This window comes from Salmo trutta, chromosome 16 (assembly GCF_901001165.1).
Source record: "Salmo trutta chromosome 16, fSalTru1.1, whole genome shotgun sequence".
Lineage (NCBI taxonomy): Eukaryota > Metazoa > Chordata > Actinopteri > Salmoniformes > Salmonidae > Salmo > Salmo trutta.
In genome coordinates, this window is record NC_042972.1 from 24,561,214 (window position 1) to 24,575,486 (window position 14,273).

The 14,273-nt window shown below is 44.5% G+C and overlaps 1 protein-coding gene across 1 annotated transcript; it reads right to left on the reverse strand.

Annotated features, from left to right (window-relative positions):
* Positions 1–9,051: 9,051 nt before the first annotated feature.
* LOC115150374 (kelch repeat and BTB domain-containing protein 12) lies at positions 9,052–13,802 on the reverse strand. Its single transcript, XM_029693593.1, has 6 exons — positions 13,648–13,802; positions 12,039–13,213; positions 11,310–11,580; positions 10,866–11,016; positions 10,433–10,630; positions 9,052–9,788 (listed from the first exon to the last, which is right to left on the reverse strand). Exons 2-6 carry the CDS (start codon positions 13,115–13,117, stop codon positions 9,619–9,621), a joined length of 1,869 nt encoding a protein of 622 aa, XP_029549453.1. The 5' UTR covers positions 13,118–13,213; positions 13,648–13,802; the 3' UTR covers positions 9,052–9,618.
* Positions 13,803–14,273: the final 471 nt, after the last annotated feature.

Genomic DNA, 14,273 nt, shown 5'->3' on the forward strand with positions numbered 1-14,273 from the left:
CAAGCTTTACAAGTGACAAAACTATTGGCGTACTGGGCAGGTTTGAAGAGGACGAGAAAAAGGCAAAATAAAATTGTGAGGTAGCTGTGCCTCATGAGTGTCACCTATGTCCATGTTTCTGCAGGGGTTTTATTGTGTGAAAGATACAAACAATATAAGGTGGCCTATTTTGTGGTTTAATTGTATTTTTATCAGTGACATTCTCACCTCTGGATTCCTACAGTTTTGTGACAACCTTGAAAATGTAAGTCAACATCCAGAATAAAATATTTTTGTTGAATGGTGCTGCTGGCCTGGTACTCATTTTCTGACATGATAATGATCAACCTTGCTTCTATTTGGGTTTCAGATCAAGCTCTCTGTAAATCACATTGATCAGAGCACTACAACGGTCAACAAAGATTTTGCAAAGGCATGTAAATTGCTTAGAACAATTTATCTTAACTTTCAGTAGAAAATATTTTGTAATTCTCATTAATAAACATGTTTATCAATACAATTTCTCAGACCAGTAGAGGGAGCACTTGTTCAGTAGTCAAATGATGATCTTGTACATATTTTATTTTTAGAAAAGGTCTTAACCTCTATTTTAAAATTATGATGAATGAGCTGGTCTCGATGGCTATAATGGACAGTACGTAATATAGATGGCGTCTATCTTTTTACATAGGTCTCTAGTTCTATGGATTGTGTTGTATTCATTTGGATTACCATTCAACATATTTTACAGTGCAGCAAAACCTAGCCAGTCTGCAGTTTGGCTTTGCACAGCAGTTTGAGGCCATGCTGAATAAACTGAGCTCCCAGAATCAGATCCTGAGAGAGATGGAGGACAGAGCCGCCAAGGTGAGAACAGGTGTCATTTATATCTGTAATTTAAAGCCTTTGTCCTGATGTTGAATTAACACTTAATGAGGGTGTTTGGGGTGAGAGTTGTTAACAAGTGTGATACTTAAATGATAATGCCCGAGAAGCTGTTTGGAGTATATTGTCACGGTTGTTGTTAGGGCCGGCAAACCGTGCCAATAAACTCAGCGAAAAAGAAACGTCCTGTCAACTGCGTCACTGTCGTCACTGTCAACTGCGTTTATGTTCAGCAAACTTAACGTGTAAATATTTGTATGAACATAAGATTCAACAACTGAGACATAAACTGAACAAGTTCCACAGACATGTGACTAACAGAAATGGAATAATGTGTCCTTGAACAAAGGGGAGGGGGGGGGGGGGGTCAACATCAAAAGTAACAGTTAGTATCTGATGTGGCCACCAGCTGAATTAAGTACTGCAGCGCATCTCCTCCTCGTGGACTGCACCAGATTTTCCAGTTCTTGCTGTGAGATGTTACCCCACTCTTCCTGAAAGTTCCCAGACATTTCTGAGGGGAATGGCCCTAGCCCTCACCCTCCGATCCAACAGGTCCCAGATGTGCTCAATGGGATTGAGATCCGGGCTCTTCGCTGGCCATTGCAGAACCCTGACATTCCTGTCTCGCAGGAAATCACGCACAGAACGAGCAGTATGGCTGGTGGAATTGTCATGCTGGAAGGTCATGTCAGGATGAGCCTGCAGGAAGGGTACCACATGAGGGAGGAGAATGTATTCCCTGTAACGCACAGTGTTGAGATTGCCTGCAATGACAACAAGCTCAGTCCGATGATGCTGTGACACACCGCCCCAGACCATGACAGACCGTCCACCGCCAAATCGATCCCACTCCAGAGTATAGGCCTCGGTGTAATGCTCATTCCTTCGACGATAAACGCAAATCCAACCATCACCCCTGGTGAGACAAAACCGCGACTCGTCAGTGAAGAGCACTTTTTGCCAGTCCTGTCTGGTCCAGCGATGGTGGGTTTGTGCCCATAGGCGACGTTGTTGCCGGTGTTGTCTGGTGAGGACCTGCCTTACAACAGGCCTACAAGCCCTCAGTCCAGCCTCTCTTAGCCTATTGCAGACAGTCTGAGCACTGTTGGAGGGATTGTGCGTTCCTGGTGTAACTCGGGCAGTTGTTGTTGCCATCCATTACCTGTCCCGCAGATGTGATGTTCTGATGTACCAATCCTGTGCAGGTATTGTTACACGTGGTCTGCCACTGCGAGGACAATCAGCTGTCCGTCCTGTCTCTCTGTAGCGCTGTCTTAGGTGTCTCACAGTACGGACATTGCAATTTATTGCCCTGGCCACATCTGCAGTCCTCATGCCTCCTTGCAGCATGCCTAAGGCACGTTCACGCAGATGAGAAGGGACCCTGGGCATCTTTCTTTTTGTGTTTTTCAGAGTCAGTAGAGAGGCCTCTTAAGTTTTCATAAATGTGACCTTAATTGCCTACCGTCTGTAAGCTGTTAGTGTCTTAACAACCGTTCCACAGGTGCATGTTCATTAACAGTGTTTATACCCTTTACAATGAAGATCTGTGAAGTTATTTGGATTTTTACGAATTATCTTTGATAGACGGGGTCCTGAAAAAGGGATGTTTCATTTTTGCTGAGTTTGTCTCCAAACACCGGCTTCGAGGGCATTATCACTTTTATACAATGGGTTACAAACATATTCAAATATAGGGTTGCTACACAAGCCGGCGGGTCATTTGTTCTATCAGTTCGGTTGCCAGAGGCGCGACCCAGTCGTTAACCTCTCTGGGGTATGTGGGACAGCCAGTGAATTAGCAGGGCGGCAAATTCAAAACAACAAAAATCTCATAATTAAAATTTCTCAAACATACAACTATTATTTCCCATTTTAAAGATACACTTCTCGTTAATCCAACCACATTGTCTAATTTCAAAAAGGCTTTACGGAGAAAGTATAACATTAGATTATGTTAGGACAGCGCTGAGACAAGAAAAACCACACAGCCATTTTCCAAGCATGGAGAGGCGTCACAAAAACCAGAAATACAGCTAAAATTAATCACTAACCTTTGACGATCTTCATCAGATGACACTCCCAGGACTCAATGTTACACAATACATGTATGTTTTGTTCGATAAAGTTCATATTTATATCCAAAAACCCCATTTTACATTGGCGCGTGATGTTCAGAAAATGTTTTGCCTCCAAAACTCCCGGTGAATGAGCACATCAATTTACAAAAATACTCATCATAAACGTTGATAAAATGTACAATAGTTATTGAAAGAATTATAGATACACTTCTCCTTAATGCAACCGCTGTGTCAGATTTCAAAATAGCTTTACGGCGAAAGCACATTGTTCAATATTCTGAGTACAGAGCTCAGCCATCAAAGCAAGCTATACAGTTACCTGCCAAGTTCTGGAGTCAACAAAACTTAGAAATAGTATTATAAATCTTCAGTTACCTTTGCTGATCTTTGTTGGAATGCACTCCAAGGACTCCCACTTCCACAAGAAATGTTTGTTTTGTTCGATAAACTCCATATTTATGTCCAAATACCTCCGTTTTGTTTGCGCATTCGGATCACTATTCCAAAGGCACAATGCGTGAGAACAAAACCCTAGACGAAAAGTCAAAAAGTTCCATTACCGTTTGTAGAAACATGTCAAACGATGTTTACAATCAATCCTTAGGGTCTTTTTATCATAAATATTCGATAATATTCCAACCGGACAATAGCGTATTCATTACAGAGGAAAAAGAAGGAACGGCGTGCCTGCGTGACTGCGCAGTAAACAACTCATTGGCATCAGGCAGTCCACTTGTTGAGTCAGCTCTTATTCTCTCCCCAGTAACAGTAGAAGCATGAAACAAGGTTCTAAAGACTGTTGACATCTAGTGGAAGCCTTAGGAAGTGCAAAATGAACCCTAAGTCACTGTATACTGTATAGGCAATCACTTGAAAAACTACAAACCTCAGATTTCCACACTTCCTGGTTGGATTTTTCTCAGGTTTTTGCCTGCCATATGAGTTCTGTTATACTCACAGACATCATTCAAACAGTTTTAGAAACTTCAGAGTGTTTCCTATCCAAATCTACTAATAATATGCATTTCCTACCTTCTGAGCCTGAGTAGCAGGCAGTTTACTACGGGCACGCCTTTCATCCGGACGTCAAAATACTGCCCCCTACCCTAGAGAAGTATTGCCCTACTGGCTGGCAACTTTCTTATCCTGAGTGGCGCAGTAGTCTAAGGCAATTCATCGCAGTCCTAGAACCGTCACTACAGACCCGGGTTTGATTCCGGGCTGTATCACAACTAGCCGTGATCGGGAGTCCCATAGGGCGGTGCACAATTGTCCCAGCGTCATCCGGGTTAGGGAAGGGTTTGGCCGGGGTAGGCTGTCATTGTAAATAAGAATTTGTTCTTAACTGAATTGCCTAGTTAAATAAAGGTAAAATATATATATCCATATCCCTTGCTTGCTAGCTAGCCAACTACAGTTAACTTACAGTCATGTAAAACAGTGCAGCCAGAATAACAACGAAGTAACTGCATTTGCATTTGTTTAAGCTGTTTTCTAATGACATTTATTTGGAAACATCCATAATGGTGAGCTAATGATGCACAATTTCACCTGGCATACAAAATGTGATCTCTTCAGGACAATGTTGTTCAGAGGAGCTAGCCAACAACACAGCTAACACAATCACTTAAAATTGAAGCAGGAAAGACTGCAAACTAGCTGCGCTTCGTTTTTCGTTTTAGCTGTTTTCTATTGATATTTGTTTGTGTATATATATCCATAACAATTATGCTGATTCATGATTTCGACTGGCTGAGAAAAGCTGCCTGCCTGTCTGTCTCATCCTGACTCCTGACACATTCATTACTATGCAACAGCTGGAGATCAAATTTGAATATTGAAACAATGTTGCAAATGTCGGAGAGACCGACAGCAAGGTTTATTCAAATCTCAGCTGTTGAAAACGAAATGTTAGTCTAAAAGAAATGTGAGATAATGTCTAGAAAGTTTTTTTTGTGGAGATCAAGTTTATAAATTGCCTGGCTGGGCTGAAGAGACAGTGGATTGCACATTCAGATGGAACAGAATAAATAGGCATTTTAAGGTCATAGACTTAGCCATGCTAACCTTTTGGAATAGACATCGGCTGGAATGTGGTTTTAACCAATCAGCATTCAGGATTAGACCCACCCGTTGTATAACACTATATAACTAGTTTCTCATGACAGACCAAACATTAGCTGGCCGGCACACACAATATTTGGTTCTGGGTGCTGAGAATACTATTTGACATACTTAAGATAAAAATGTAATGTAAATTATGTACATTTGATTCTGTTGTCTTTGCTTTTAGTTATTATGGGTACAAACAAACGTTGTTGTCTTCTTTTCTGTCTTAGACTACAGCACTCAGCTGCCACATACAGGGCCTGCAGCAGAAGCTGGTGGTCCTGAGACATGAGCAGAACCGGGATCAAAAGCATGCTAGGAGAAGCCCTGTCCATTCTAGGCACCTTAGTTCCCAGCACTGGTCCGAACCCCAACCCACCCCTGTCAGGGTGACAGACAGCATGGTCCAGATGTCCCCAGGACTTGTAGAGGTTCTGCCTGGTGAATGAGGAGAAGAGGTGCTTCGAAGGTGTACGTCTATGCGGCGCCTTGTAAAGCAGTGGCATCATGTGGTGTAAGGGAGACGGAAAGAGGGGCAGCAGGGTGGCTGCACCCTGCAGAGAGAGGACCCAGAGAAGGACCCTCAGAGATGTGACCAGGGCCAGGCCAATGCCCGCAGAGCCCTGTACCTTCCTCCTGTGATGATGGAGGAGGCGGAGGAGGATCAGCTGGAGCAGTATAGCCAGATGGTGCTAGATAAGCTGGCTAAGACCTCCTGGCAGATGGTGTACCCATACCAAACACGCTCTACCGCTGTGACTTATGGACCAGGGACAGGCACAGGACCCGCTGCAGCTACAGCCTTACAGTACCCCATGTAGGGCTTTCAGGACACCAGCAGGGCCTACACGCTGCTACAGGACGTGACCATTAGGAGCACCCGCACCATCATGAACTGAAACTACGATCCAGAGCAGAGGAGCCAGCCCGACCACAGCGAGCCTGCAGCGGTCCCCTCAGAGAGCCCCAGGGGCAGGAGCACCATTGCTATACGTAGGTTCACCCAGAGAGACCAGGGACAGAGGAAACCGCCCTTCAGGAGCAGGAGGAGGGCACTGATGCCACCACAGACCAGGAGTAATGGTGGAGTAGTGGGCAGGGGTCAGGACAAGAACCCTCAAAAATCAAAGGAAGCAGGGAGATGGATCGACTGGCAAGGAGCAGCATGATCCCAACAGAATGGAAATGGACATTCTCAAACCAGGATCTCAGAAACGACAGCAGGACAAGGAGAAAAGGTCTAACAAAGCCTCTGGAGGCTACCGCAAACCTTTCAGCTTGTGGTCCCAGGACAGTAACAGCTCTGTGTGCGGGGCCACAGGGAACAATGTCAGGCCCGCCTAGGAAAAGACTCCGTCACTACCTGAGCCCCAGGCTGTCTCAGAGAGAACCAGGCTTATGGCAGCAGTTTGACATACTGTGATTCTGATTGATGTCTGATGGGGAATCAGGATGTCAGTGTATGGAGAGAATGAGGAGGGAGTTGTTTGACAAGCTGTTGTATTTGGTTAACCTCACTGTAAAAATAAAAGTTAACTGTTTTCAAAAACCTTGAAACTGAAAATGTTACATCTGACATCCGAAGTAAGATTAAACCTTTTATAGAAAATAATGAGAGAGGCTAATATTTGTGTTTTGTTGATGAATTGGGTTATGAAAGGTCAGGGAATATCTGGCCACACAAAAAGGAGGGGATGAACAGAGGGAAGCAGTGGGATGAATAGTTGGAAGGAGAGAACCTTTTCTATCTTTACTCACTTAGTGGATTATTGCCAACAAAACAGACCAGATATGTAAAAGTCTTATGGTGTCATAGTCAACCACAAGGGCACATGCGTTATATGCTTGATAAATAGCACAAACATATGACATGACAATATCATTTGTATTCCTAATGTTTTGTATACTCAGTGTATAGTACTGTACATGGGTTCTACACTTGGTTGGAGAGCGAGGTAGCGGCATTGTTCCTTCCCTTTTGAAGTATTTCCACAAATACATGATTAAGCCTGAGCTAAGACTCAATTGTACAGTGGCTTGCGAAAGTATTCACCCCCTTGGCATTTTGTTGCCTTACAACCTGGAATTAAAATAGATTTTTGGGGGGGTTTGTATCATTTGATTTACACAACATGCCTACCACTTTGAAGATGCAAAATATTTTGTGAAACAAACAAGACAAAACAACAGAACTTGAGCGTGCATAACTATTCACCCCCCCAAAGTCAACTCTACTTTAAAGAGCCACCTTTTGCAGCATTTACAGCTGCAAGTCTCTTGGGGTATGTCTCTATAAGCTTGGCACATCTAGCCACTGGGATGTTTGCCCATTCTTCAAGGCAAAACTGCTCCAGCTCCTTCATGTTGGATGGGTTCCGCTGGTGTACAGCAATCTTTTAATCATACCACAGATTCTCAATTGGATTGAGGTCTGGGCTTTTACTTGGCCATTCCAAGACAGTTAAATGTTTCCCCTTAAATCACTCGAGTGTTGCTTTAGCAGTATGCTTAGGGTCATTGTCCTGCTGGAAGGTGAACCTCCGTCCCTGTCTCAAATCTCTGGAAGACTGAAACAGGTTTCCCTCAAGAATTTCCCTCTATTTAGCGCCATCCATCATTCCTTCAATTCTGACCAGTTTCCCAGTCCCTGCTTATGAAAAACATCACCACACCATGATGCTGCCACCACCATGCTTCACTGTGGGGATGGTGTTCTCTGGGTGATGAGAGGTGTTGGGTTTGCACCAGACATTGTGGTTTCCTTGATGGCCAAAAATGACCAGAGTAGCTTCTTCCATATGTTTGGGGAGTCTCCCACATGCCTTTTGGCAAACACCAAACCGTGTTTACTTATTTTTTTCTTTAAGCAATGGCTTTTTTCTGGATAGATAGTCCAATCTCCGCTGTGGAGCTTTGCAGCTCCTTCAGAGTTATCTTTGGTCTCTTTGTTGCCTCTGATTAATGCCATCCTTGCCTGGTCCGTGAGTTTTGGTGGGCGGCCCCCTCTTGGCAGGTTTGTTGTGATGCTATATTCTTTACATTTTTTAATAATGGATTTAATGGTGCTCTGTGGGATGTTCAAAGGTTCTGATATGTTTTTAGAACTCAACCCTGATCTGTTCTCCACAACTTTGTCCCTGACCTGTTTGGAGAGCTCCTTGGTCTTCATAGTGTCACTTGCTTGTTGGTGCCCCTTGCTTAGTGGTGTTGCAGACTCTGGGGCCTTTCAGAACAGGTTTATATATACTGTGACAGATCATGTGACACTTAGATTGCACACAGGTGGACTTTATTTAACTAATTATGTGACTTCTGAAGGTAATTGGTTGCACCAGATCTTATTTAGGGGCTTCATAGTGTTAGGTTCTTATTTTTCAGAGTAAATAACTCTAGAGTTAGTTAGGACACTAGAGAAGCTTTAACCAAGTTTAATCATTCCCAAAGGTTCTGTACATCTGTAATCAGACAACAAAACATTTCAGACATCACAGTTATATACATCCTACTTAAGAGACTCCCCCTCTCCATCCTTAGTTTATGCCCAAGAGAAAGAAGGTAACCAGATACCAACCCTGATTACTGCCTTAAGGGGAACTGACCTCATCCCTCACCTCCTAATCCATAACCCCTCCTTCACCTAATCCACAGATATCCATCTGTCTTCCCTATATCAACACATCACTCTCCTCTCCTCCATCAAACACATTCCAAAGCCTTCTGGGTTGCTACAGATTCTTTCTATTCAAGGCTTCATCTCTATCATCTATTTAATATCTCAATGTTCAAAGTTTAGCCGATTCCAACAATAGCAAAGGGGTGAATACATATGCACCCACCACTTTTCAGTTTTTGTATTTTGTATTTTTTAAAGTTATTATTTCACTTCACCTATTTGGACTATTTTGTGTATGTCCATTACATGATATCCAAATAAAAATAAATTTGAATTACAGGTTGTAATGCAGCAAAATAGGAAAAACGCTAAGGGGGTGAATACTTTTGCAAGGCACTGTATGTAAGCTTTATTTGCATGACAAAAATATAATCTTGAACACAGATGTAAAAAGCAAAAAGCAGTGAATGATTGATTTAAAATCACTAGATTGTGAAGGACCTGTCTATGGTTTACTTTCCAAAATTCTAGACATAGCCAGAGGCATTTTACAAGACATACAAAATTACAACAATTATATTTACAAGCTGTGCCATGAAATCCACTAAGGTATGATATTCATTGAAGATAGATACAATGTCTACTTCTAAATGTGCAAGTCAGTAGTTCATATACAGTTCAAGACAAGTGCAGAGTTGGATTTTGTGCAGTGGCCCACTCAGGTCAGGGCTTCAAACACTAACTGTAATGTCACGAGAGATCAAATGCGTCTCAATAAACCAACAAGCATCAACAGGATCAGCCAGCACTACTGCATTTTCACTCCTGGCCCACAGCAGCGGAAAGGTCTTGCTCAATATTATCAGCTCTCAGTTTTCAGAAAAAATCTTTATTGCCCAAGCTGCTCTTAGATAAGAACGGGTCCTTAGACCTTAGGGTGGGTGGGTGTCACTGAGTTACTAGGTCTGCCGGGGGAGACATGAGCTCCCGGGGATTGAGGCTTGCCACCAAGCAGACGTCGTAGGCATCATGCATCAGAACATGGCGGGCCACCACAGTCCAGCAGTTCTCCCATGGGTCTAGTTCCAGGATGTCCTTGATTATGTCCTCATGACGATCTGAGGGACACAGGGATTGGCATAGGCCAGGAATATAATTTTTGTCACTATTAGAATCAGGCATTTTAAAGAGTGGTGTGGCAATCAAATTAAACAGCCTTCAGCTACAGTCAACTTGTTTAGTTCTTAAAAGGACAGGTAATCGTTTACTCAAACAAGTCCCACGTGATGTCATAGTTTTACGAACAGTGGAAAGTAAACAGGTGCACGGGAAAAATGTGATTACTTCAAAGAAAAGAGAGACCTGCACATTTCGCAGTGTGCAGGTCTCTCTTTTCTTTGAAGTAATCACATTTTTCCCGTGCACCTGTTTACTTTCCACTGTTCGTAAAACTATGACATCACGTGGGACTTGTTTGAGTAAACGATTACCTGTCCTTTTAAGAACTAAACAAGTTGACTGTAGCTGAAGGCTGTTTAATTTGATTGCCACACCACTCTTTAAAATGCCTGATTGCTAGAGTCACTTAATTTTATTGCTAAAATCATTTAATTTTATTGAAGCTTACGTGTTGGCCTTCAAAGCTCTGGCGAAGGCCAAGAGGCTGACACGTAAGCTTCAGTAATATTAAGTGATACTAGTAAGAGCAGTGTGTGGGTTTCTCATTTTTATGAACAGTGTAAAGGAAAGTGGGTTTAGTTACCGGCTCCCTTGTTGTATCCGCACACATATAGCTTGCCCCCCACCACTCCGGCGTTGGAGGCATTGCTGAGTAGGGATAGCTGCGGAGAGGGCATAGTGGGCCCATCTCTCCAGAAGTCTCCATCAGGGTTGTAGATCTCCACAGCATCAAGGCAACGACGGGACTGCCCACGATCTACCCCTTCACAGCCGATGCCCCCTGTTAGAACACAACTGGGTTGTTTTTGTGTACTGAGACATTTACTTCTTGTGTTGTCAGGTACTACTTTCAAAAACTCTTAAACTGATCTGTCCAAACATACTATTCATGTTGAGGGGAGTTGAGGGGTTTTTCTTGGAGAAGTGACCATCATCGCCATGACCATCATGAAACTAATGAAAGCAATGTGCTAAAAAACAAACAGCCTATGTGTTGTTTATCTTTTAAATCTCACCCAACACGTAGATTTCCCCATTGAGCGCCACAGCACTACAGCGGTACTTAGAGTGCTTCATGGGACCCAGCTCTGTCCACTTGTTTATCTCAGGGTCATACTCCAACAGACGGTTGCTCAAGCGGTCTGGCTCGTCATCCATCCGCCAGGACTGCCAGGGGGAGTGACAGGACAGGACAGGACAGGTGCCGAGTTTAGAGAAGGAGGAGGGGATATAGAGCAGGCTCACAGTCACACACTGACACAGATAGTGTGTCTCTCTGCTCTCAAGGCCTCACAGCCTCAAGCATAGTGTGTACATGAGTGAGAGTGAGGGACTCCAAAAGTACATGGATGTTGTGAGACTGAATTAAACAAATGTGAAATGCCCCTTGGCCTACCTGCCTGCACATTGTACACTAGTCATCTTACTGTATATCAAACTCCTTCTCTTTAGTCCATTACCTGTGGAGTTCGACCCCCGAGCACGTAGAGGCGGTCCTTCAGACGAACCACGCTATGATAGGCCAGTGGCATGGGTAGCGGGGCGGCACTGCGCCAGGGCCCACCCTGCAGGGACCAGCGTTCCACACAGTTGGTAATGAGGTACTGGTTCTTCAGCTTCATCTGGCCTCCCAGCAGGTAAATAGTATCACCCAGCGCCCCCAGTGCGTATGAGTCTCGGTATTCAGCTGAGCTTAGGTGCTCCCAGGTCCCCTGGGCCTCCACCCTGTACCTGAGGAGGACAAAACAGACAAGTCAGGGACAGGGGTTTTAGTCAGACTCTAGCATGCTAAAATAAACACGGGGTGCTGACCATCATTCTCACCTGACCACACATTCTACCTGTCTACATGTAGCAGTCTAAAGTGTCCCCACTTGCACCAGTGAATGGCTAGCTTTCGCGTGGCACAGACTGGTAAGAAGCTTCAGGAGTGCGGTTACGTGTGCTACCAAGGCAGAGTCCCTGGGTTCAAGCCTCGTGTGAGCCGAATCAGGAGGAAGTGGTACTCGCTAAGCAAGCAAAGTGACGTTGTTTACATACACACACTACCTGGCCACACAATCCACCTGGCCACAGCACCTAAACAGTATGCCACTGACTCACTCTCATCACTGATCAATAGGTTTATTACTGCTGATGATCTCATTGAAACACAAAAAGCTCATGATACCGTTCTTCCAGATTCCTACCTGAATATCTCCACATTCCTGTCCGTCTGCCTGGCCATTTTCCTCACCCCTGCCTCCCCAGCCACCACAATCTCGTTGCCCTCGGTGACGACCCCGGCACACACGACTCCCAGAACATCTCCGTAGCGCGGGGATGTGATGTAGTAGGTCCGGCCCGTGGAGGGGGCATAGCAGAAGCTGCGTTCTGAATAATTGCCATACCGCGATCGGATCCCTCCTCCCTCGTTGCCGATGCAGAGTAGCAGATCTGTGGTCTCCATCCCATAGCGGAGCTTCAGTTTCCTGGGAGCAACTGCAGGGTGCATCCCAGTGGCCTCCAGAGCCTCCTCCATCATCTCCAGACACTCTGCATCTGCCAGAAGGGACATATTCCTCTTCATGGCCTCCTTCAGGTAGTCAGGGGCCACCAGGGGGAGGCGCACCTTCCTCAGGAGCTCAGCCAGGTGTCTACTCCGCCCGTCCTCCACCCCATCTGTAAGAGTGTCCTGTCTGACCCAGCGCAGCACCACATCCAGGATGGTCTCCTCCCGTGACACGTTGAGGTCGTCGGAGCTCAGCAGCGCCCCCAGCTTATGGGCCTCTAGTTCTAGAATCTCCTCGCTCATACACACCTGAACAAAGTGCGTCCGTAGATATCTCTGGGCATGGTCGGCCAGTTCCTCGGCTCCAAGGTCGCGGGCATAGTAATACACCCCGAGGCAGTTGGAAGCGTCCATGTTCTCCCTCATGTGGCTCTGGCAGCGGTTGAATACCTCGTCCATCTGTAGAAGGAAGGCTGCGACGGACACCCCCTGTACATTGGCGTTGTTGAGTGGGAGCTCAGAACAGTACATGTAGTTCAACAATAGACCCAGGCTATCGGCTGGGGTGTCACGCAAAAATACTTCCCTAGTACTGCACTCCCGCAGGCCACAGGTGAACATGACCCGGAAGTAAGGGCTGAAGGCTGAGAGGACCACGCGATGGCAGGGGAAGCTGATGTCCTCAGCCACCAGCACCACATCTGTCAGCTTCTCTGTCTCCCTCATCTTCCTCAGCTGGTCCAGAAGACCCAGACTGTGTTTAGCTCTCAGATCCATTTGGATATAATGTCTATTCAACAGTAATAACTTAGAAAAAAATTATGAAAAATGTAAATAGATTTAAATAAATATCAAGACAAGGAGGTTCTTTATCTGAAAAGTATAGAAAGAAAGAAACACAAGTTCAATGTTGATATGATCAAGACCCCAGTACATTGTTTACATTTATGTTGAGTAGAGTTTTGTAATCTAAGTCATTTTGTGAATATTTGATAGTTAAAAAGACATTCTTTGTCTTCAAATTTGTAGTTCTGACCTTGTCAATATAAATCAGTAAGGGTGACGAACATTTCTTACTGGAATTCCAATTTCCCATATTGACACATACACTACAGCATAACAGTACAGCAACTAAAGCATGTCCATGCCCTGCTTGCCTCTGTGAAACCAGGGATCCATGTTAAACACTAATCAGTGTCATCTCCCACTATGCATTATGTTACTAAAGTCTTACGTCCTTTAGTCTTATTAGAGATTATTTTGCCCTTTGATCACACAGTAGTCAAGCCTATTTCATCCTGTCCTACCGGTCAGTGGGAATCCTCTTATTCCAGTAGACCATCAGGTTCCTCAGTCAGCCAGGCTGCAGGCGTTGTTGTTAATGTAGCTGAATGCACCAGGAAGAGTGGTCAGAGAGAGACAGGGGGCCAAGCTATCCTCTCTGAAACCCAGCACTGTTTACCTTTCCCTTCTCTCGCTGCCCTGCATGAATGCCCTGGCCCTCTGAGCTGAGCAACACACCTTAAAATAGACTATGATATGGCCAATGGAACGGCAACTGGGTCAGAGAGGCAGCAGGCATATAGGGGCGAGGGGCACATTTTGTTTTTACAAGGAATAATGTCAGGAGACTCACATATGATAATGTTGTGTAATGTTGAGCAATGGTTTATTAGAATTTCACAAGTAAAATATAACCCGATTGCTATTCTTTGCTATCGCTATATTTTGGGGGGGAAGGGGGGGGAGTATTGGATCCCCTGCTGATTTTATACGTTTGCCCACTGACAAAGAAATGATCAGTCTATAATTTTAATAGTAGGTTTATTTGAACAGTGAGAGACAGAATAACAACAAAAATAATCCAGAAAAACGCATCTCAAAAATGTTATAAAATGATTTGTATTTTAATGAGGGAAATAAGTATTTGACC

Bases quoted from the DNA above. Each gene is read 5' to 3' on its own strand.
- LOC115150374 (XM_029693593.1), bottom strand. From the start codon at position 13,117: ATGGATCTGAGAGCTAAACACAGTCTGGGTCTTCTGGACCAGCTGAGG. The intron at 11,581-12,038 runs GTAGGAATCTGG...TGTCCTCCTCAG, and splicing joins AGGAATGTGGAGATATTCAG to GTACAGGGTGGAGGCCCAGG. The intron at 10,631-10,865 runs GTGAGATTTAAA...GTGTTCTAACAG, and splicing joins TGGGGAAATCTACGTGTTGG to GGGGCATCGGCTGTGAAGGG.